At 48.0% G+C, this 24519-nt stretch overlaps 1 protein-coding gene across 3 annotated transcripts in view; it reads right to left on the bottom strand.

Annotated features, from left to right (window-relative positions):
- Window positions 1-24519, bottom strand: part of shq1 (SHQ1, H/ACA ribonucleoprotein assembly factor) — a 33067-nt gene that overhangs the window by 4714 nt on the left and 3834 nt on the right. For all 3 annotated transcript variants that reach the window (XM_079748762.1, XM_079748760.1, XM_079748761.1), the window contains exons 6-11: window positions 24390-24502; window positions 23808-23905; window positions 17885-18042; window positions 16602-16655; window positions 14497-14620; window positions 7914-8034 (exon numbers count right to left, since the gene is read on the bottom strand). In XM_079748762.1, the coding sequence (XP_079604888.1) occupies window positions 7914-8034; window positions 14497-14620; window positions 16602-16655; window positions 17885-18042; window positions 23808-23905; window positions 24390-24502 (668 nt within the window). The remainder of the gene's footprint in view (window positions 1-7913; window positions 8035-14496; window positions 14621-16601; window positions 16656-17884; window positions 18043-23807; window positions 23906-24389; window positions 24503-24519) is intronic.

Genomic DNA, 24519 nt, shown 5'->3' with positions numbered 1-24519 from the left:
AACCATGGAAAGACAATAAAAGGCGACCTCGAGTTGAGTCGAGCTCGAGGGGGGGATGTTTTATTGGTCATTAAGAAACACCTGCCTGCTGTCTCTTCCCCACCGCCGGTGGGTTTGCATAAGGTCTGCCATAAAAGCGCTGCCCCGGTCGCTCTTTACACTGTCCTGATGAGCTGTCCCTTTGAAACCTGTTACACATTACAAACAGCAGGCCGACCCTCACCGAAGTCCACAGGTTGAAGAGCCGGCTCATTCCAACACATTCAGACTAACGTTGTTACTGGCCTGCGCATGCAAAGCCCACCAACCAACCAACCAACCAACCAACCAATCAAATACATGCATGTCAGTCGACCAACACAGCTAATGGCCAGCAAAGCATCAGGGGTAGGGGAAATCCGTAATACTTAAACCCATTAGCTGGAGGAGATTCATAATACTTATTATGCCCACTAGTTGAATCTTCACAAGCTTCACAAGCTGCATGAGCAGTACTTATTCCCATCAGCAAAGAGACACTTGCAGTACTTTCCTCCTTTTCGCATGACTTAGCAGACTAGTACTCGTATGATATCGGCTTAGAGGAGCCCTGTGGAGCTCCTAAACGCATGTCTCCTGGCTGTAACACAACACAGGGCTGCGGATACACAAACAGAGTCTGGCCAGATGTCCACCATCAAGCAGAGTCCTCCTGCGACGACGTGCCAGCTGCAGCTGGCCACATGCACAAAATCATCCTGCATTAGCTGGGCAGCGACGCCCCAGAGCCCTACCAGGCACGCACGCCCACACGCACGCACGCACGTACAGAAGCACACACGCACACACAAATGCATGTATTCACGCACGCACGCACGCAGGCAGGCAGGTGCACGCACACACACACAAACGCGCACACATACGCCTCACAAAACACAAAATACTAAACCATAGCCCAAGGTACGGCACTTAAAACATCAATTCAATTTCTATTGAAAGCCCCAAACACACAAACACACACAGAAAACAAGCAGACACAAAACCCCTAAAACAAGTTTGTTTTGTAAGTAAGACGTGAGCCTAACCTTTTGCGTGAGGCGCGCTCACAGAGAAAATAACTGCCTCTTGCTTCCCCGCCGCAGGGCGGAGAAGCGGCGGCTTGCAGCAGCCAGTCTTAAGCCTGTGGGTGCTAATACAAAGTGACAGCAGCACAAGTGCATTTCCAAGGGGTCCAATCCTGGAGGGCTTAGCTGACACACTGACCCTGCTTGACCCTCTGTGACCCCCGGAGAGGTTCTCTTAGGCACACTCACACGCACACACACACACACACACACACACACACACACACACACACACACACACACACACACACACACACACACACACACACACACACACTTTCAGAACTGCGAAGAGAATGCAATTAAAATACCATGGAAACCCAAAGGCTCTTTTGTACTTTGAAGGGAAGAAGAGGAGTTTGTCTGAAGAAGGAAGAAACACTCCTTATTTATGTTGCAGAGATTCCTTTGGTTGCTTTGGTTTAATGTCTTTTTTGGGTGCTGCACAGTGTGTTTTCTCCTTGCTGTTTTGACTCAACTTGTACATCTTGTGCTGCTGAACGGTAACAGCCATTGATCTCCTCCACCAGCGATCACAGTTCACACAGTTTGGCTTCTCCTTTGATTCCCCCTATTCTCATGGCGGTGATCTGAGAACAAAAGTGCACCACAGCGAGCACACTCCTTTGTTTTTGGTTGTGCTGCAACAACTACAACTGTTACAGTTCCCTTTCTATCTCACCCAGCGAATGCCCTTGAGCAAAGCTTTTTCTCTATTCCAAAGCTAAATGACTAAATGAATGATGAGGAGGCCGAGAAGAGGAGAGGTGGGGGGGGGGGGGGGGGGGGGCAGCTGGCTGGCTGATCGCGTCCCCTCCCCCCCCCCCCCCCCCCCCCTTACTGAATAAAAAGAGAAAAGGTGAATCCAGCCCTGGAGATTTACACCATTGCCACGGTAACACAACACCGGTGTTATGTGGTGGAGGCTTTGTCTGAGGCCGGCTGCCATGGATTTACACTGGACCTCGTCCAACATAGAGAGAGAGAGAGAGACATACACTGAGAGAGAGAGAGATAGAGAGAGAGAGAGAGAGAGAGAGAGACAGAGAGAGAGAGAGAGAGAGAGAGAGAGAGAGAGAGAGAGCGAGAGACACACACATAGACAGACAGACAGATAGACAGACTGAAAGTCAGACTTTGAGTAGGGGAAACAAGAAGACTTTATTTCCAAGTCCAGAAACTCTGCAGGGGCTTTTGGCATCCAAAGCACAACCCCCCCCCCCCCCCCATACCTAAAAGAAAACAAACGCAACACTCACACACGGTGAGGCTAATGGCCACTTCAATTGGAACAACATCCCTCCTGCTAACAATCCAGAGATAATTGGGAGTTGGAAGAAGGGTGAGTGTGTGAGTCTGAGTGTGTGTGAGTTTGAGTGTATGTGTGTGTGTCTGAAGGAAGAGGTTTCTGGGGGGCGGGCAGGGGGAAGCTGACACAGTTTCCACAAAGGAATGTTTTTTTCCGTGAGTTTTGGAACGCCGGCCGCCGTAGCAAACGCCCGGCTTTAGGAACAAAACAAGTTGTTATCTGAGATAATATGAAGCGCTGCAAGATGGGCAGAGATTACACCCTTATTCCCCAGACCTGGGATCACCTTTCTGTGTGCGGGTGGATTATTGTGTGTCTGTAAGGGTTTGTGTGTGTGTGTCAGCAGGTGAATTGGATGCGTGTATGAGTGAGTCTGTATGTATCAATGTGAGTGTGCGTATGTGTGTGTGTGTGCCTACATGAAGTGTGTGTGCGTGTGTATGGTGCGTATATAAGTGTGTGCGTGTGTCTGTGAGCGTCAGAATAAAGAGGGCCTGCCCTGTGGTCACGGCCAGGTTTTTACTGCGCCATAAATCTGAGAGCGATGTCTCAGCGACAAGGGAAACTTAGGGGGGAGAAGAAAGAAAAGGCTTGTGAGACAGAGAGAGAGAGAGACAGAGAGAGACAGAGAGAGAGAGAGAGACAGAGAGAGAGAGACAGCGAGAGACAGACAGAGACAGAGAGAGAGATGGAGACGGACACAGAGACAGAGAGGAGACACATAAATCACCTCTCCTCCTCCCCGACACACTGCAGCGCTAACCGCTATTAACCGGCGTGTCCATCATAGCCTGCTGATCACTGCTGCCTGCCTGTCCCGTTGGAGACTCAGAGATATGAGCATTTGGGGGGCAGGGGGACTGTGTGTGTGTGTGTGTGTGTGTGTGTGTGTGTGTGTGTGTGTGTGTGTGTGTGTGTGTGTGTGCGTGTGTCAGGGAAAGAGGAGTGGAGGGGGGTTAAAATAGAAGACTACAGCATGTGTGTGTGTTTATGAGTTTAGGGGGGTGCTGGGGAGAGGATAGAGGACGGGGGAGAAGATAGAGGACTACCTCATTTGTGTGTATGTGTGTGTATGTGTGTGAGTGTGTGTGTGTGCGTGTGCGCGTGTGTGTGTGTGTGTGTGTTTAGTAGGGGCGGGTGTTAGAGGAGGGGACAACATCGCAGCATGTGGGAAAAGGGGGAGGGGAGAGGGGCAGGGTGTAGATTACATCTCATTTCACAGCTTCTGGTGACGACTCACTTAGCGGTAGATGACAAATTCTTCATGGGGGGGGGGGGGTTATCTGGTGGGAGGCAGGAACACACTGTCTGTGCGATCTGTCATCAGAGCTGTGGCGGCGACAAAGCGCAGCTGCCACAACAAACCGCACGCACGACAGCCGAGCCCGGCGCGTGTCTCTGCACATCGACCGCCGCTTCTCCCCCGCAGACGCCGGCTCTTCGCAGACACAGGCCTGACTTCCTGCCGCGCATCGCACGCACCCTCGCGAGCACAGGTGGCCATAGACACACACACACACACACACACACACACAGAAACACCCAGAATAGCATGTGCAAACGCAAATGCACACGCACGTTCGAAATTCTATGCAGAGGCATCCACACACAAAAACTGGTAGACATGCAAATGCAGAACACAAATACACACCCACTTCACAAGTCATAAAGCGAGGTATCTCTCAGCGTGGAGAAGCATGCAAGGGTTTTCTTTTGGGCCCGGGTCAGCTCTGTTGTCGACATGATGCAGAGGAATGCGCACAGCGCTCCGCCGCGCTCCCCAAAGGAAGGCCCTGGCAGAAGCCCTCCATCTTGATATGCCTTCGCACTACTTCACTTCCCCTCTTTCCATCCTTTACCCGACTGGGTGGTGTCGCTCCCCGCTGATGGGCGAGGACGACACACAGTAGAGCGCTTGTAACGGCCGCCTGATCGGGGGTCCGTTGAGGCGTGAGCGTGGGCTAATCCATTTAATGATTGATGGCCAGGAGAGGTGGGGGGCATGTTAGGTCAAGCTGACATTCGGATCCACTGTACCGAAGTGGGGGTGGAATGTTGGGGGGTTGGGGGGGGATGGGTAAGGAGGGCAGTTTGCTAGAGGAGGCAGAGGAGGAGGCAGAGGAGGAGGCAGAGGAGGAGGCATTCACCCTCAGATGAACCCCTTTTCTCCCCTCCCCCACACCAACCCACCGCCCTACCACCACAAGCCCCGCCGAAAATAAATGCACGCACATGCACATAAGCATGCACGTGCAAATGCAAACCCAAAAGCGCACACACAAACACGCAACATGTGAGCGTATGCAAGGAGAAACACACATACAAAGGTAAACACACACAGCCTGTAAATCATCTAGCTAAAACACATGTCTCCTGATGCCAGTCAATGATGATGATTCATTTGCAGTTGCAATGATTAATTGCAGTGGCGACAATAATTAAAATGTCCTTAGCAGCTCTATATTTGTACAAGGGTGATTCAGTGATTCGTGAGTTTTCGTGGGCGGGGAAAAAAAAGTACCTAACTCGAGGAAACGAGAGGGATGTTGGTTTGGACTGTGGTCGTGTGTGTGTGTGTGTGTGTGTGTGTGTGTGTGTGTGTGTGTGTGTGTGTGTGTGTGTGTGTGTGTGTGTGTGTGTGTGTGTGTGTGTGTGTGTTTTCAAGCGTGGATGTGTGTTTTTGTGAGTGTGTATGAGGGTGTGTGCTTGTGTGTGTGTGTGTTTGTCTATTTGTAAGTGGATGTGTGTGTGGGAAAGTATTTGTCTGTGTGCGTGTATGTGTGTGTGTGTGTGTGTATGTGTGTGTGTGTGAGATTGTGTGTGCATTTGTGTGTGTGTGTGTGGGAGAGTGTGTGTCTGTGTGTGTGCGTCTCCAAGTCCCGGTAGGCCTTTTATCGTGTCTGCATCTGGGCGTCGAGCCTACAACATCAGACACACATTTTTCAAACTGGGCTTTACTCCAAAACGAGCGCACCACTAAACCCGAGCCGAGGCCAAAAGCACCGACGAAATACACACACACACACACACACACACACACACACACACACACACACACACACACACACACACACACACACACACACACACACACACACACACACACAATGTGCTCAGAGGCTTGCAGTTGGAATGTCCTAGTAATTCTTAAGCATGCACCAGGGAGAGACAGATACAGAGAGAGAAACAGAGACAAAAAGACAGAGAGACAGAGAGAGACAGAAGATAGAAAAAAGGAGACAGAAACAGAGAGAGAGAAGGAGAGAAAGATTAAGAAACGGAGTTGGAGAGAGATACACAGAGAGAGAGAAACACAGACAGACATAGAGAGAGACAGAGCGACAGAGAGCAATCGAGGGAGAGAGAGAGAGAGAGAGAGAGAGAGAGAGAGAGAGAGAGAGCAATCGAGAGAGAGAGAGCAATCGAGAGAGAGAGAGAAATCGAGAGAGAGAGAGAGAGAGAGAGAGAGAGAGAGAGAGATGGTTCTAACATCGTTTGGGAGGGATACTGTGCTGACCAGGCATATTGAACCCCCCCCACTCAAACCAGCCCGGGAGTGTGTGAGTGCAGAGATGTTGTGAATTATTTGATCAGTAGAGTCTGGCTGCAGCGAAGAAGGAGAATAGCAGAGGCTCTTAAAAAGAAAAAAGAAAAAAGAAAAAGGAGGAGGCAGGGGAGGAAACCATGAAGTCATCTTTGTGGGCTATATCTCATAATTTAGCCCCGTCGTCACTGCACACCCGCATCTCGCGTCCAAATGCACTTCTTACTTCAACTAGCGGTTGTTTGAAGTTCTGAATAATGGACGAATGATAAATCAATTCACCATCGCCAGGACAAAAGGCCGTGAGGCATATCATTCCCCCCTCCTCCCCTCCTGCCCCATCCATCCTCCATGGACAACCCTGTGCCTTTCATCTCTGAAGAGAGGGCGGCGACGGCCATTTCATCCCCTCACATCACACACAGAAAACCGTGTGTGTGTGTTAGTGTGTCTGGGGGGGGGGGGGGGGGGGGGAGAAAGAGACAGAGAGTTAGAAAGAGGGGGAGGCAGAAGGATAGCGACACAGAGAGATAGTTATCCAGAGATGGAGCGATACAGAGGTCCAGAGAGATGTATAGAGAGAGAGATACAGGAAAGAGACTGAGAGATACAGAGGGAGAGATGGAGAGAGGGATAGAGGGATAGAGAGCGAGATGGCCATTGATCCTTTGAGCTACCTGCTGTGTAACAAATGGTTCATCTAATCCAGTCCCATGGGGCACTATTGCATCATGGGAGCTGAAACTGTACTTTACTTTTCCACCATGCAGGTACTGCTCCAAGGATGTTGTCTCACAAATGTTTGTTTGTATGTATGCCCTTCTGTAGTGTGTGTGTGTGTGTGTGTGTGTGTGTGTGTGTGTGTGTGTGTGTGTGTGTGTGCGTGTGCGTGTGTGTGTGCGTGTGTGTGTGTGCGTACTTGCACGTGGTAGGGATGGGTCAGAATATTTGATTATTCGATTATTCGTTCCCAAGGGCCAAAATTGATTTTTAACATTTGGACCGTTAACATTTTTTCCCATTCAAATATAAAGTTTTTCACAAGCCATAACTTTGTTTCCGTGGTGATGCCTGAGGGTTTCACTAATACCTGGAACAATAGAATACTAAAGTGAAAACGTCACGTTGTCCTGGCAACCGGATTTTCAGTTCTAAACAACCAAACGAGAGATGGCGTTTTCCATTGCTGCCATGTGTTGTTTCTTTCAAAATGAAAATAAATCAATTTCAAGAGGTGAAAATCACTAGCAATCGAAACATGTCAAGGTTTTCATGTATTCCCCTGGGGTATTACAAGGAACGACGTTTTGACGACGTTACTTTAATTGTTTTTTTTTTATATGAAGACAATCTATTCTCAATATTACTTACATCATTGGTAAAGCAAACTTGCAAATCAATTCGCAAAAAAAACATTAATTTTCTATAAAATGTTCGTGTTGCATAGGATTTCCCCTTGTTAATTTGTTTTTTTTAGAATCGAAAATTGGTTGCTATGGAATCGTGACATCGCACTTTAGTACTCTATCATTACCTTCCCGTAAGGTTCTTATGCAACGGAAACGTTGTTCACTCCTCCAGTAAATAGGACGGACCTTAGCTACGACTTGGCAACGGGAGGTATTCTAGTCCGCTCAGCTATGCGCCAGAGAGCTAACGTTATGCATTGTACATATTTATAATTCGAAATTCGTCCCAGCCTTTATACAACAGATACTCTAGGGTCTATAGCATATAATCGTTGTCTGATTACAGTTTAATGCATTTTTCACAACAGACAATTTGACTGGAACTACTTACTACTACTACTTACTTACTACTGCCTTTGTGAATGTCGGCACACATCGAATAATCAATTCATACTTTCATACCACCCACTGATCATTCGAACATGAAAAATTTGAGTTATTCACATCCATAGTACGGGTACGTGTGCGTGACTGCAATTGGAACTCACTTGACTCTCTGGATCCAGATGCAGTAGTCTGTGATGTACAGGTCGTTGAGGATGTAGGCGGGATCGTTCTGCCGGAACACTCGGTGGATGTCCAGCAGGCACTTCAGGACACAAGCCTTGCCTGCGCACAGGACAGGACAGGACAACAGCCCCGCAATGGACTTTAAGTATTTGGTGTCACACTCACACAATGGGGAATACGCTACTGGCAAAGAGACAGATCTAGATAACATTATAAACGGCCCCCACTCTGCCCACCCACTCTTCGAACAAAACCCTCTTAAGAGAGATCTGGATAGCTGGAGGTTAGTTTGTTTTTGCCTTCTACGAAGCGAGGCAGGATAGTGGTATGGGTGTTTGACTTCCAGCTGAAAGCTTTTGGGTGAGACCCCCCCCAAGACCACGGTCTACATGTGGGTATCCTTGGGCATAATTCCCTCCCCCCTACCGTCACATAGGGGACAAAATAAACATGAACTGCAAGTCATTTTTGCATTCTGCTAAAATGACGTCAATACAAAAGTTTAACTACGCCCAAAGCGACTTGGGAAAACATCCTTATAAATTGGATTACTCCCATAGTACAAGGGTAATCTCTTGTTCTGCGTCCTGCACCAAACACAATTCGCCAGTGTTTCCAATAACGCGCCTCTATTTAATCTCTGCGCTTGGGGTCCATTCCTGTGGGCAAAGGAAGGGCTCATTACATTCCTAAACTATGTCTGTCTGCCTCTACCCCCCTGTAGGCGACAAACAAATGCAGCCGCTCGGCTCATTTAGAGCTCCAGCAGACGCTACGCTCATTCACGGTGGGGGGGGGGGGGAGATGAGAGGCTAGCATTAGCAGGCTAGCGTTGGCTGCAGCTAAAGAGAATGAACTGTAAGCCATCGTTTGATCCCGAACCATTGGTAGAGCAGCACTTGTGAGAAGAAGAGAAAGAAACAGGGCCCAGGCATTTCTGGCTCAAATCAGCCATATAAATAGCATTGTGGTGTGACCAACAATGCGAGTGAGGGCAAAGAGAAAAAAAAAAAACTGAAAAGACTGAACTGAAAGAAAAAAAAGAAAGAAATGTGAAAGAAATGTGAAGAAAAAAAAACGTTCTTCTGCGCCTCTGCCAAAGCTGGCTGGCTGGAGCGAGAGACATTCCAGACCAATCAAAACAAACGACGTGCCACTCGCATCGCGGGAAAAACTTCAAGACAAACATTTGGTTTCTATTTTTTGAGAGGAAGAGTGTGTTTGTATGGGTGTGTGTGAGGGAAAGAAGGGAGCAAGAGAGAGGGGCTCTGTCTTCAGATGAAATCTCCCATCTCCTGCTCAGAGCAGCGGCTTCTCTCTCATTGGAGAAACACAAATAATTCACCAGAGAGAGAAAAAGAGAGAAAGATGGAGACAGAGAGGAAGGCTTGTTCTCTTCAACCATTAAACCTATTTGTCTTTGTCCATTTGGCTACACTGAAACATATGCTGCCTGCTTTCCACAGTTGGCCAGCTTGTCAAATGAATGGGGAACCAAATGATATGTGACCATAACAGAATATAATACATAAACCGTGATTAAGTCTGTCCCTCCTGGAAGCATATGAACAGTTGAAAAAGGGAACACAGAACAAAGATCCATCAAAGAGACTGAGAGTGCATTCAACAGACACGCACACCCAAGTGTGGTTTCTTGTAATAGAGATGTTTTTATTTCTCTGCTGTGAAATCTCGAGTTTGCCGTGGAATTTTCCAATGTGCTAAGAATTTTCGAACCTAATTCTTGTCATATTCTGTCCATCCACAAGTGGGTTTCCATCCAGCCGTGTAATGTGTGTGTTCCTACTCACAACTCTACTATACAACTACAAGCATATTGTTGAGCAATGCCAACGCTGCAACAGTCCAATGAGGAAATTGACCATAAAACAAGATTGAACCATGACCCGGCCCACCCCCTAATCACCAGCCAATCGAAGCTTGACACAACCAACCATAAAAAAAATCAGGACCATCAGACAGAGGAAAGGAACCTACAACATCGTACAGAAGAACCGAGAAATCACTCTGCGATGGAGTCTTGTACACATTGACAGACACAAACCCTAGATCTTAAAAAAAATTATCTAGTTTGCCATTAAGATCCCCTACTGTGTGGGTGCGTCGTTAGTGCGTGCGTGGGTGTTTGTGTCATGTTCCTCTTGTCTCTAACAAAACAGCACAATTCCCAAAATGCTCTGGGAATAGAGCGAAACAAGAACCCTTTCACCGCTCTACCAGGTTTGATGAGCAGAATACAACCCCTACAGATAGCAACAGGAAGGTAGAGGGTAGTCCCAGTAGACACAGAGACAGCAGCAATGTTTCCAAATATCATTTATTGATATCTTTTTTTTTTTTCTGCATTTATGGCCACCAAAGGGACAGTGAAGGAAGACAGCAGAGGGAGCTGAGACACGTAAGGACACGTAGACTGCATGTACGGAATCAAACACAGGTCGATATAAGGTCCATTAACTGTGTGCTTAGCCCAATACTGGGTTGGATAGATATAGTCATTTATTGTTGCGTACGTTTAAAAACATGGTACACAGGACACAAGCAGAATCATGAAGTACAACACAGACACCTGAATACAAACAGACACCAAAAAGAGAGTGCCGGACTGAGTGTGGCTGTTGAGTGCAAAAACGGCAGAAGGGACAAAGATTTTTGCTAAGCGGCCCCTTCTGCACTGGAGGGTTCAGGACCTACGTCGTAAGGGGAGGAGGGTGAGGGGCTGGTGGAAGGGCTGGTCTGAGCAGCTCAGTTCTCTCATCGATTTCTTTCCTCTGTCTGTCCTTCTCACTCGCTTTCTCTCTAGCTCCTTTCACGGAGCCAGTTCAAGGCGGGGATGCTGCGGCGGTACTCTTCGCCAGTAAGCCGGCAGCGGAGGAGTTACGAGGCCGATACGACGTCTGCGTCGTTCTGCCTTGAAAAGCTCCCCTGACGTCTCTTCTATATCGGTTCCAACTTATTTTTCTGATCACGCAAAAGAGGTCGCTCACATCCATCCGCCGTTGCACTGTGACGCACCAACATGTTGTTTATGACTCACAGCCCCATTGCCGGTGTTTGAAGAGTGGTATCAATGTGCAGGCTGGCAAAAGCAGCTTTATCTGCCATAACTGTTGAGAAGAAATTGAAATTATCTGTTTATATTGCCTTTGAATCAGGAATGCTGGGAAGCATTGGTGCGGTGCCGGCTTTGTTCGGTTCCGGGTAAAAAGAGCAGCAGCCGGCTTAATGACGGATCAGCTTCACAGTAATATAGCGGGCTCTCTGCATGTAAGGGGTTGCTCTCTCTCCCTCCAGGCCAAGCAGGGGGTGGCAGACTTTGCCCTCCATCCCTCCGCTTAAGAGCTGCCCAGGGGGCCACCTAAAGGCCTCCTTCAGATGTCAGACACACGGTTCAATATGAAGCCCCCCCACCACTGCTCTGCACCACTCCATTCCCTCCGGTCAGATAACATCAGCTCCCCGAGGCCTTAACCTGCAGTGTGGTCGCTAATGGGTTTGTTTTACTAATGCCGAGAAGTGTTTGCCCTTTGTTGCTGCTTTAAATTAAGAGCGGGGAGAAAGTGTTTCCACCCCTGCCCTTTCCGGACGGATTAATTACGGGAGTCCAGTTTAGTCTAACAGATGGAATTACCGCAGGACTTTCGTTCTTTAGGAGGAAGGCCCCTATTTGCTCACACTTTCTCGGGATAGAGGCCAAGTGGCGATTAGGAAGTGAAACAAAAACTGCTAAATGACTCAATAATAATAAATAGACATATCTCAAAAATGTTGCTTTCTTCAGTTTTCCCAGCATTCAAATAACCAAGGATACCACTTCATTAACAGTCAAGATAGCTGTGATAAACCCAGTGCATGCTCTCTGTGGGGTTTGCGATGGGAGGTGAAGACTGCTAAAGTGAAGGATGGTTAATGTGTGATAATGAGAGGCAGGGGTGGCTGAGTCTCACTTTCTCCATGACACACACCACCGCCTTCCCCAATCAACTCATCTTCCCGCCTAATGAAGCATGGGAATGGTCATCTGGGGGGGCTGAAAGGCCCTTTAGCATGCTGTAATTTACACGTGTTGGAATCACGGCGGGCCGAGTGATCCTGGCTTCCCAGCAGCAGACCGTGTTTACACTGCCCAGGGTTTGTCGTCCCACGGGGGCTTTGATTTAAAGACTATTCCCTGGCTCTGCCGTATCAGAGTCAACAGTCCATTCTCAGCTAATCCACACCTCTCTCCCTCCCTTCCTCCCATGCTCTCTGCCTCGCCGGAGCAGAGTGGAATAGGTCTTTGGTAGCCCTGGCTGGAACACACGTTGTGTTGGTTGGCGGAGAGAGAGACCTGTTGGCAGCAGCGCGCTGCCATGCTGGCTGTTTAACAGTACCATATAAATAAACTGAGAGAGAGAGTCAGAGAATGGGGGGAGGAGGGATAAAGCAGGGAGTAGGAGCAAGAGAGTAAGGAGAGAGAAATAGAAAGGCTGATAGCGAGAGAGAAATATGTTAGTTACCATGCCAATGAAGCCTTTGGAGAATGTGAGAGAGCAGAGCGAGGGCAGACAGAGAGAACGAGAGTGAGAGGGAGCTGAGAAAGGGAGGACAGAGCCAGGGCGAGAGTGAGAGAACGAGAGAGAGAGTGAGCTGAGAGAGAGGGAGGACAGAGCCAGAGCGAGAGTGAGAGTTAGAGTGAGAGAACGAGAGAGATAGGGAGCTGAGAGAGAGGACAGAGGCAGAGCCAGGGCGAGTGAGAGAAAGGGAGGGAGACAGAGAGAGAGGGAGCAAAGAGGCAGGGCAAGAGTGAGAGAGAAAGAGAAAGAGAGACAGAAAGAGAGAGCGCCGGAATTGAAAAAGAGGACAGGAAGAGAGTGAGCGAGAGTGAAAGAGAAAGAGAATCTGGAGACAGATGACAGATGAAAGCACATCCTGTCGCCCACTGCTTACAGGCAGACCAGAAGAAGTTGTTTGGATGCAAATGACGGAGCCCTACTTGGTGGCGTATTATTTGATCTGACGGATGCGGCGGTGTTAAGCCCTGACCCTCAGAGCTTACCAGAGCCTACAAAGGTAGCTATCGACTGGTCAGTGTGTGCTTGGGTTCTAGGGGGACATTAACAGGCTGTGGGGTTAAGCACTCAATGTGACTCAAATGTGTTCCTGTGGGTTGATGTGTGTGTGTGTATGTGTACACAATGTGTTTACGTGTCTGTGTATCACTGCGTGAAAGGTGGTGTATCTGTACATATCTGGACAAGTGAACCGCATAACCACTATGCCTGAGGTGTTCGGAGCAAAAGGTTTTCTATGCGCACCTGAAATGGCCGCAAATGTCTGAGTACAGCTGGAAGACAGAGGTACTCAGGAGTCTGCCTGGTCAACGTCATTAACCGATGGCTTGGCCTCAGTAAAAATATCTAGTCTCAAATCACCCACAGGTATGAGAACTAGTGTGCACAGACTAAAAACAAGGATATATGTCCTGGTGCAAAGAAACGATTTGAGAATGAAATGCTCCCAAATGTGTGGGTAAATGGGCTGTCCCGCTCCGGGCCGCACCGCTCGGTGCAAACGAGGCACAAGACTAGCAGGTCAAAGCAGGATTACAGTAGTTTACAGACGAGTATAGAAGTAGCACAACCTAACCTGTTCCCTATCCAAATTATTACACAGCCGAGTCCAAAGATGGTCTCCTCATTTTTACAGAAGACGTCTAAACAGCAGGAAACGTTCATGGAGAATGTTATTTGGTGGTTGGGCAGTTTAGAAGCAGACATAAGAGAGATCAAAGGGACAAATGAGGAGTCTGCACCGAAAAGGAAGCCAGCGGGAAATAAATGCGTTTTGGTACATTTATTTCTGTAGCATTGTTCTTTTTGTATGACCACTGGCCATTCGGATGTATTCACATTCCTCTATCTGCTTTATCCCATAATATGATTAATATAACCCCTGTACTCATAAAGATTTTTACAGAAATCTGTGCGGAGAATACGTAATGCTGAAATAAACAGCCTCAGATAGGATCCACTGACAAGCTAGGCCAATGTAATTTGTTGGTATATCATCAGGATGGTTTCATAACAGTATCTATAATTCTAAATTAATTTTTAAATCAATCCTTCCATTATTTCTTCCCCACAGAGTACCTTCCCCACACAACCAGCAGGTAATATCATATCTATTGAACAACTTTTAGAAGGCTTTTAAGTTGTGGATCCTGGAGTAGTAACATCATTAGTAATTTGACTAATGCTAATCCATGAAAAGCCTAGTGTTCTACACAATGGACCACTTGGGAGGGGTTTTAAAGGACGGGCAAGACAATGTGCCAACCTTCAATACTTTTGAACGATTAAAGGATACCTGCTGGCCTAAGGTGTGAAATGCAAAATGTTCCCTTGGAAGCACCCCACAGGGACCAATTACCATGGCAACTGGTGGCCCAAGGTGTGAACTGCAAATGTTCCCTTGTTGGCCCCCAAACCTAGTACCTAGCCAGGAGTATCCCAGCCTGTTGTGTTTCAGCATGACAACTGCTTGTGCGTTTGGTCTCACCTGACTGCAGAATGCGAATGACATCACTGATCGCCATTGTGACCAGGTCAAAGTGCCGGTAGAGGGGGTAGCAGAGGACCCTACGGCCAAACATCACCATGACCTCCTGCAGGGAGCTGCACGTCTGGGGACATAAGGGGATTTGGGTGTCAGATAGTCAAGAACTATCCCTCTCAATCCCTCGATAATTGAGGGGAGAGTAAAGCCAGTAATAATAAAAACATAATAGACATAGGGGGGGAGGATATAGTCATAGAGAGCCAGAACAGATAGGGACAGAGATGATAAATAACTAAACTAAGAAACAGATGAAGTGAGAGAGAGAGGGAGTAAGACTATATAAGACCAATGGTTTATAGAAAGAGTCTAAGGCAAGAGAAAGAGAGATAATAGAGGGGAAGTAAGAGTAATATAATATTAATAGAAAGAGACAAAGGACAGAGAGGGAGTTAAAAGAGAGAGAGAGGGGAGACAGAGAGCTGCTTGTTTAAGAGGTTGTGTTAGCGTGCAGGTAGCTTTGTTTGGCAGGGTAGTGTGCTTACCCGCAGCGTGTTTAGCAGGAGTGTAAATAAGGTGCTATCCTGCTCCTCCAGGGGAGATGGAGGGAGGAGGGGGTGTGACACCAGCACAGCCAGCGGAGCAGTAAATGCACTGCCGATTGGTGGAAGAGAGTGTAGTGTGTGTGTGTGTGTGTGTATGTGTATGTGTGTGTGTGTGTGTGTGCTTGCATTCAAACAGGTCATTATGACAGACGGATATAATCATAGATCAAAATGCCCGACAGACACGCAGACAGAGATACAGACATGAAGACAGACAGAGAGACAGGCAGACAGACACACATGGAGGCAGACAGAAAGAGTGACAAATAGACTTGGAGGTAGACAGACAGACAAGGAGTCAGAGAGACAGACAGTCATGGAGGCAGACGGACAGATAGACAATGGCATTGAGATGACAGACATGGAGGCAGACAGACGGACAGAGACAAACAGACATGGAGGCAGACAGACATGGAGGCAGACAGACGGACAAGGAGGCGGTCAGACGGACAGACAGACACAGAGGTAGACAGTGAAATGTTGGTGAGATTGTGGTCGGAGAGGCTGGGGTGTTCATTGTTAATTGTCCCTGAGAGAAACACAGAAAGCGAGAGAGAAAGAGCGAGCAAGCTATAGAACAAGAAAGATAGGCAACAGACTGAGAGCTCCCCGCGGCACACAGGTGGAGGGCCTAATCTGCACCTAGGCCCATTAACACGCTACCCTCCCTACACCTCTCAGTGGTCAAGGTCCCAGACCCCCCCTTCCTCCAGCTGTCCGCTTTAATGGCCCAAAGGAAGGGATTAAAAGGTGCTGCTTTGCACGAGCAAATACACACAAACAGTGGCACAGCCATGTTTTTTCCGCTTACACACGCACCCACATACAGACAAACAAGCACACAGAGCACGTAGTAATAATGTGGAGGCATCTCACCCCTCAACACCTCATCATTGGACACCATAAGATGAGAACAGATGCATATCTCTGCTGCTACACAGTGCCCCTCTAATAAGCCAACTCTGCAGCTCCCCCCACACACTTAACACGGATGTTTGAGTATGCAAAAGCAGAAAAAGAACCCGCAGACAAATGTACACCTCAGACGCTCCAAGGGTTTCTGCGGCAGGCTGCGCACGTGAAGCCCTCAGGGCATGCTTGAGCACCGTGCCTGAGCACGCACGCACGCACGGACGCACACACACACAGAAAAGCAGGAACGTGTGCTGCTAGGACGCTAGATTGACTGGTGCGAAGCGCCCGTATAGGAGGCAGGGAAACGGGGAGAATGGAAACAGGGGGCTTTCAATGTACTTTCCGTGACACATTTTAGTTCCGGACGGCGATCATTCAGGACTGCCTGCTTCCCTCAAATAGACAACACGGAGGCTGGAAGATGTAGGTTCCGACCTCTTGGCCAAAGGACTGCAGCTATTTGGCTCGATGCTCACAGCGTACTTAAGGCATTGGGGTTAGGGATCTTTATCCTGGAGGGCACGGGATCTTTACCCTGGAGCACCACCTGGTCACTCCGAAACACTTAAGAGAAACAGCCCTTCTCACCTCCAGCCAGCACAGCGTTCCACTCAGCTTCCGAATGGTCCACGGAGATTCCACCTGTGGAAGGGGGGGGGGAGTGGGGCAAGAGAGAGAGAGTAAGAGAGAGAAAGAGTTAGAGAGTGAGAGACAAAGCGCAACGACCGTCAGTGTAGTCATGGCGACCAGAGTCATGCTGTCCCAAAGTAGTGCTGTATCTGAATGATGTGTGTGGGAAATTCACTATCTACCCCAGGGGAGAGATAGTATGTCAGCCCGAGCTGTAGTAGAGGCCACTACAGCCAGGCACCAGATGGTCGATAACCATATTGAGTATCATAATTGTATAATAATAAAGTGACTGGATTTCCTCTGTGGAGCTCCTGAGACCAGGGAGAGTGGAATGAAGGGTTTTCTGATTGCTGACCACAGTCTGGTAAATAAACTCAACAACTGTGCCACCAGCTTCCTCCGTTATACCAGTTCCCACAGTAACCGTTCTTCTGTCATTACGGCGGTCGGAGAACTGTCGGTCGACCGCTGTTTGAATGCAGCGGCTTTTATAATATATGACATGAAAATAGCAAGAATACCAGGACACGGGGTGGAGTGATGGGTTACACACAGTCTCTGTTTAACAGATCCAATAGAGGTAGAAGAAACGAGAAGGATTTGTGAAATGAATCCTGGCAGTGAGAATGAGCAATTCCTCCCATTTGGCCATGATCCACCCACATGGTGTCACTCATTTCTGCAGTTATTGATTATGCCAAAACCAAATGATTGATATGTTATCAATAAGTGAATGAGGAAATTCACCTTGCATTTTTTAATAGATCAATGATTTGAATCACGATTCACCAGCTCTAATAGCCATCCTTCAGACTGATATTCACAGACATCTCTGTCTTTAGTTCCCAACCAGTGTGACGCGGGCCTTGACCTTCTCTGGGATTCAGTACACACCCCTGACATAGTTTACAGCAACAGCTGTCCCAATTCGAATCGAATCACCCATACCCAAATCAAAGCGAGTACTCATGCAAATAGTGTATAGTGGACAACAATTTACATATATTGAAAGTCTGTTTTTATCTGTTCGACCTGTTAATTATAAATCCAATGCCTTAAACCCCGAACCAGCGCTCTACTGAGCCACCGGTGACTGGAGTCCACAAATGCACGCTGATTTTATCATCGGCTGAAATTTCCAACAATCTTTTTTGGGTTGGGCCTTGAATTTGTTCTTGTGTGCTTCCAGTGCCCGTGAGGGGTCTGGAGGAAAGGAGGGACAGGACGTGTGTGCTCACCGTGTGCTCTCCGTCGGTGAAGCGTTGGTCGTAGGCGTAGGCCAGCAGGACGTCCACCAGGCCCAGCCAGGCGGCCTGGCGGCAGGGCTTGTCCAGCAGGAAGGAGCGGTTGGTGAAGCGCCGCAGCTGGTCCTTGTCGTCGTCCGTGAAACATACAGCTGCACAGGGAAACCCGTGTGTCTTACTAACACTCCGCGTTAGTAAGACACACTGGTCTCCTCGTAGACTTAAGATTCCCCTGGATATTTGACAATATCAGGGTAAGCTGGGTAAGAAGGTAGGGGGGTAGTAGGAGCGGGGACACTCAAGGGTAAAAAGGGTTGAAATAGTTAAACAAAGAACATATGGACATTCGTATCGTACATGTCAATGTAGGCCTATTATTGCTTGTCTCATAATTGGACATAACCCAGTAGGCAGGTTGGTGTGGGTAGGTTGGTAATTATGCAGGCAAGTAGGAAGGTGGCTGGGGTAGGTAGTTAGGCAGGTAGGGGTTCAGTATCACAAGGGAAGAATTGGAATGAAAATGAAGTGTAGAAGCCAAACCTTTTGGCTTGGAGTCACAGACCCCTGAGGCACTTGGCTCCCCTTGCCCAAACGCATATGTAATAGGGGAAAAATTGCGATGGAGCACACCTAATGGGACATTAAATACTGTACACTTTGTTTCCATTGGAGTGAGTCAAGTCTTCCATGGTTGACAATAAACAGCCATGTTGGGGAAAAGAATGAAAGTATCTGCAGGAGAAGGCCATGGGCAGGGGATAGCTAGCTCTGCAGGAGAAGGCCATGGGCAGGGGATAGCTAGCTCTGCAGTAGAAGGCCATGGGCAGGGGATAGCTAGCTCTGCAGGAGAAGGCCATGGGCAGGGGATAGCTAGCTCTGTAAATAATTCTTATGAAGGTCTGTTAAAATAACCACTTTCTCCATGCTTTTATTTCGTGTATTTTGCCGTCATGGGTCTTTTATTTTGACGCAGGAAGTTTGAATCTACAGTAGGTAACTTGACTTGAAGGAGATCGCACGGAAAGGTTATTACGTGTAATTACGGAAGGAATTCAGGCTACACACGGTTGCTCTGCATAACAATTTGTAGTAATTAATAAGTGCCTAGCTGGAATGGGAACAAGGTATTGTGTGTTTAATTTGTTCAAGACTTTATATTACTTAAAATGTGTTTAAATGTGTTGATGCTGTACAGCCGTGCAAATGTTATCTTCATGGCGATAGTTGTATATGTGTAAGAGCTAATTAATGTTATTTATCTGTCCTGTAGCTCTTACGGTGTTTATGAAGAAAGATGTGAAGGAAGGAATATTTATGCTCAAAATAAGGCTGACGGCTGAACGTAAATAAAGGCTTCTGAAACATCTGTAAGCTACACCATTGTCCGGCTGGGGTTCGCTACAAGCTCTGCAGGAGAATGCTCTCTGCATGAACTTGAACTTTCTGTCCTCAGTGGCTCTCGCAACAGCTGAAAGCCATTCTCCTCTCCACTCGGCGAAAGACAAAACCAAATACGAAGCACATGATGACAATGGCTTGCCATTGTGTGTGTGTGTATGTGTGTGTGTGTATGTTGCAACAGCGCACAAGCCCCTTGCACAATCACAAGCCACATGCACACACACATGGCCATCTGCAACCGCAGGCGTGCACCCTCACCCATAAACACACACACGTGTTGCGTTTTCAACATACGCATCTAACTATGAGTGAGATGTGCGGGCGTGCACGGCCACTCTCGAGCAAGTGCATGTGAGCGGAGCCGAGGCCAATCCCCAGAGGCTGCAGTGGAACTTGGCTCTGCAGCTGAAGGAGATTCCTGCTGCATTACGTCATGCCTCTGCTCCCTGCAGACACTACCTGCAGCGCACTCTGCTGTCAACACAGCTGTGGGGAGCCGCACGTGCACACACACACACACACACACACACACACACATACAGGCTTGCACAAACACACACACACACACACACACACAGTAAGAGAAAACACACACACATACACAGGCAGTAAGAGAAAACACACAAAGACACACATACACACGACCAAAATAGCAAGAGAAAGCACCCACAGAGCAGACTGTAGCACATGACGACAAGGTGGAATACATAATCATAGCCACCAGACACCACCACAGCAGCATAGTAACAGAAAACACACACACACACACAAACAGAAAGGCACAACAAAGGGAGGCAGAAACCACACGCACAGAAAGGGAGAGACACATGTGTACCAACATAAGCAAGCTTCCAGAAAACCCTAACACAAAACAGAGAGGAACACAATAGAGAAACATGCAGAGGCCACTAAGTGCCACTTACACACACACACACACACACACACACACACACACACACACACACACACACACACACACACACACACCCCTCCTCCATTGGGATTGAGAGAAGGAGGGAGGGCGGGTGGCAGAAGCATCCTGAGCCCTATATGCACTCCTCCTCCTCCTCCTCCTCTTCCTCACCATGACAGTGCGCTGAGTGCAGAGGAGCAGCCTGCGATGTGATGAAGGCTTTGCCGTCGTCTTTGAGTCACGATGAGAAACACTCACATTAAACAGCAGCGCTTACGAGGCTGTGTGGTGCTGTTGATGCCTCACCAACTGGCAACATGAACACGCTGGGAACTGCATTTGAAGGCACTTAATAAGCAGAAGACGCCTCGGAGTCTGGGGAGGACGTATCGAGTATTCCAGAGTTGCTGTGTTAGGGTGTGACATGAAGTCAGCCCCGACATCAGGTGTGTTAAAATATGGGCTGTTTTTCTCTACGTCGTACCCCAGGGCTCTGGGGTGAATTACAAATGCATGTTTACAGTAAAAGTCTTGTATGTAATTAATATATTCATAATTATACATGATATACCTTTCAATGTTGCTTGGTTCATCAAAAGCAATGGGCCAATCAAGCATTTTTAAGTGGATGATTAATTGGGTCTGGCCTTAACGGGAGCGAGGGTTGTACTGATGATGGAGTGTTTTAACACCTGGACCCATTTCCAGCAATGGAGACCGGGCCGCCACAGGCTCATTGGTGCTGTCTACATGGTTCCCACATCCCTGCTGATAAGAGGGGTAGGGTGTTTAGCTGGTGGGGGTCCCTCCTGCTTAGGGGGAGGGGTTTGGTATGTCGCATTATCTTCAAACTGCCAAAGGGTTAAAAAGGACACCATAGGTTTAGGTAATGGGTTGTGTGTGGTTGGAGTTGGTGGGGGGGACTTCAGTATGAGTATGGTCATAAGGTGTGTTGGAAAATCCAGACTGAACCACTTGCAAAGGCCACGGTAGAGCTGTACCTAAATGTGAAAAGACTGCAGCCCATAGGTCAGCATGTGATAGGAAGCAAAGTAAAGCTTATCTTAATTTGTCCAAAGGTCACCGGAACACTCTCGACATCTGAGTGTAGTCACAACAAAGTTGCCCCCAGGTAGAGAGAGTGAGAAAGCGTGAGAGAGGGAGTATAGAGAGAGAGACAGAGAAGAAAAATAGAAAAAGCAAGAGGGAGAGAGAGAGAGAGAGAGAGAGAGAAAGAGAGAGAGAGAGAAAGTGACAGAGCGAGAGAGAAAGAAGAGAGAGAGCGAGAGAGCAAGTGACAGAGCGAGAGAGAAAAGAGCGAGAGACAAGGGGAGAGAATGAGTAAGCCGTCAGGTCCATTTAGCGGGGGCATTGTGTGAACCGGGGCCCCTGGTGGACAGCTGGGGGCTGTCAGCGTATACCCCCAACGCAGGAAGAGACACAAAAGGGGCCAGTTTCTACTTCATTAGCACTTGTGTCCGCGTCCATCTGTCACTTGATATATCTATCAGACATGGCCGAGGTGAGCGCCGGCAGGGGGCAAAACAAAACCACAGAGATCTATGAAGACCCAAGAACTGTGCGAAACTACAGCTAAAAGTGTGCTTTATTAACGACCCGAGGACACTGAATTAAACAGAATGAAACAAAAAAAACAGCTCAAATCTGCGACAGAATCGGTTGGCATGGTCTGGCCGGCGCCGCGGCCCGTGCTCAGCCGGGGCTAATGCTGTTGAACCTGTCAATCAAGCCATTAGGTTTAATTTGGCCCATTTATCCACGCACGGGCTGCCGAGGCAAACACTCTGTCCCTCAGGATGCAGTGTGAGGCGAGGGATAGAGAGAGGTGGGGAGAAAGAGGGATGGGAGGGAGAGAGGCAAAGAGAGTGAAATGGAGAGAAGAAGGGAGGGAGAGGGAAGCAGAGAGGAATAATGGAGAGGGGGAGTACAGATGTGGGGAGATAGAGGGACGGGGAGGGAAATAGAGAGGGCAAGGAAGGAAGAAGGAAGGAAGAGAGGGAGAGCGAGGCAGGGAGATAGGCAGAGATAAAAAAAAGAGTGAGTGAGTGGGAGGGAGGGAGTCACACAGATAGATAGATGGAGGGAGGCATGGAGAGATGGAGATAGATAGAGCTTAATGCTCTGCTGAAGCAGGGCCCTGTTTGTAGCTAATGGCGTGTGCATCTGAGTGATAGACGCTCCTCAATAATCGGCCACCGGTGGCAGAGGAGTGCGGCTCTCTAAAGCACTGGCGGAAACACCCTCTCCTGTGTTAATGCTGACGGTTTGATGTGCTGTAACGTCCTCCCCCAGCACCCTCCTCATGCCATATAACATCCGTGCACCATCAGTCAGTCGGAGCTCGGAGCTGTGCGCCTGGTAAAGTAATTGGCAGTGGAGGAGCTCTCAGTAATTCCACTATGTGTTACACGGAGCGCAATCCACGATTGCACTCTCTATCACAAGTTGATAAATGGAGTGACAAAGGGGAGGTTTCTCACAGACAATCGGGCGAGAGCACGCAATGAGAGTTTCCTGATCACAAGACAAATTACAAGCGACATCTGTCATATCAGACTGCAGTTTATTTAAAAAAAGTTGCACTGTGGTCAATGTCTTGCTATTTCCCATTGTACAGTTTGCATACAAAATCTGTCCAAGTCTACGACTGTAGCTATAATATTGTTCAGCGACGACATAAAGTCAACGGTAGACCACTCGACTCCTTTGCTCCACTCTATTGTGGTCTCATCTGAGCGCTTGCCAGATGAAGATGCTCAATATAGTGAGAACCAGGGGCAGTAGTTAATGTTAAGGAAGATATATTCTGATTTGACAGGGTACCGCAGCCGCTGTAAGAGAGCCTATTATCTGACCATTCAGCTCATGGGAAACAGGTAATTTGGTGTGCATTTCAAATAGAAATCCTGACACACAATGAAAGGTTTCTGGGTTTCCTCAGCAAGTATGTAACTCCACTTTTATGACAAAGCTAACGATCATGAAGATGGTTTTAATTGGAGACACAGATAATGAGGAAATGTGTCTGAATCTGCTGATTTTTTTTGCAACCTTATGCCACCTTCTGGCCAGGCCATCATTTAGCAGGGTTTTTTCCTGTTCATTTTCTATGCCTCAAAATTAAAGAATAAAGTGCAACTCGGGAAGGACAATTGTATTCGGCACACCATTATGGGGACTAATCATCAAAAGAAAGAGATAATTAGACATTATCTCATTGACAACCCCAAATATGGTATTAAGAGCTCTGTTGAAGCACTTAATTATACAAAATGATAGCCTCATAAACTGAGTCAACCGTATTAATGAAAGCACTGAAAAATAAAAACTATGAGACTAATAAAGTGTATTCTCATCAGGACCATCCAATATATGCACAAGGCTTTTTTATATTCAAAAAGGTCAAAGTCAAAGGTATTTTGCCCAAAGGTATTTTGCTACATCCGAAAAGTAGGAGGAAAAGAAGGGGAGGGAGAGGAATGGAAAGTGGTTTATAGTGATTTATATTGACATTGATAACCATAACCGCCCAGCAGATGTCCCAGAGAAGGGGTCGGGGTAGGATGGGGACGACCGACTCACCCGCCTGCCCCTCTGGCTCTTGCCTGGGGCTCAACGCCGTCCACCACGGCCTGAACTTCAACAGGCCCTGGACCACGTCATCCTCAAACAGGTCCGACCTGCGGAGATGGAGCAGCGTCAGCGAGGAACACAGGGACTCGGTGGAGGAAAACGAGGACAAGGAAAACTGTTTTATTTAAGTTTTCATTTCAACCCATTTATGTATGGGTTGCCGCGGGTCAAAATGATGGAATGACGCAGCTTGACACGGTGATTTGTCTGAAAACCTTTCAAGCGCTGCACCCATGGGGGCTTCACTCTTCAAAATGCTTCAGTGGTTTGGGAAATGGGAGGTTTCAAGCACTTCTTTTTCTATGGGTAAACGAAGGAATTACCCAAACGACCGGGATTCAAAAACATTTTGTGTTCAAGAGCTTTGAGGTTCATTTTGCTGCCCTCTTGTCGTTACAGCGTGTTGCCAGGGCGACGGGACTACCGACTACATATTCCACGGCCGTGTTCCCCGGCGCTGGGGGCAAAACAGCTTAACCATAAATGAATAAAACCCCAGAGGGCGAATGAAAGCGCGTTAGGGGCACTCACAGGTAGTGGTCCGGGGAGAAATCCAAGCCCTCAGCCTCTCGCCGAGCCCGCCGCCGCTCCGCTGCCGTGGTGGCGTCGGGGTTCCTCACGTCAATCACGTCGCTGAGTTCCTCCTGTTAACACAGACCCC

The sequence above is a fragment of the Pollachius pollachius genome, assembly GCF_949987615.1.
Source record: "Pollachius pollachius genome assembly, chromosome: 12".
In the NCBI taxonomy this organism is placed as follows: domain Eukaryota; kingdom Metazoa; phylum Chordata; class Actinopteri; order Gadiformes; family Gadidae; genus Pollachius; species Pollachius pollachius.
This window is presented reverse-complemented; position numbering and strand designations above follow the sequence as displayed.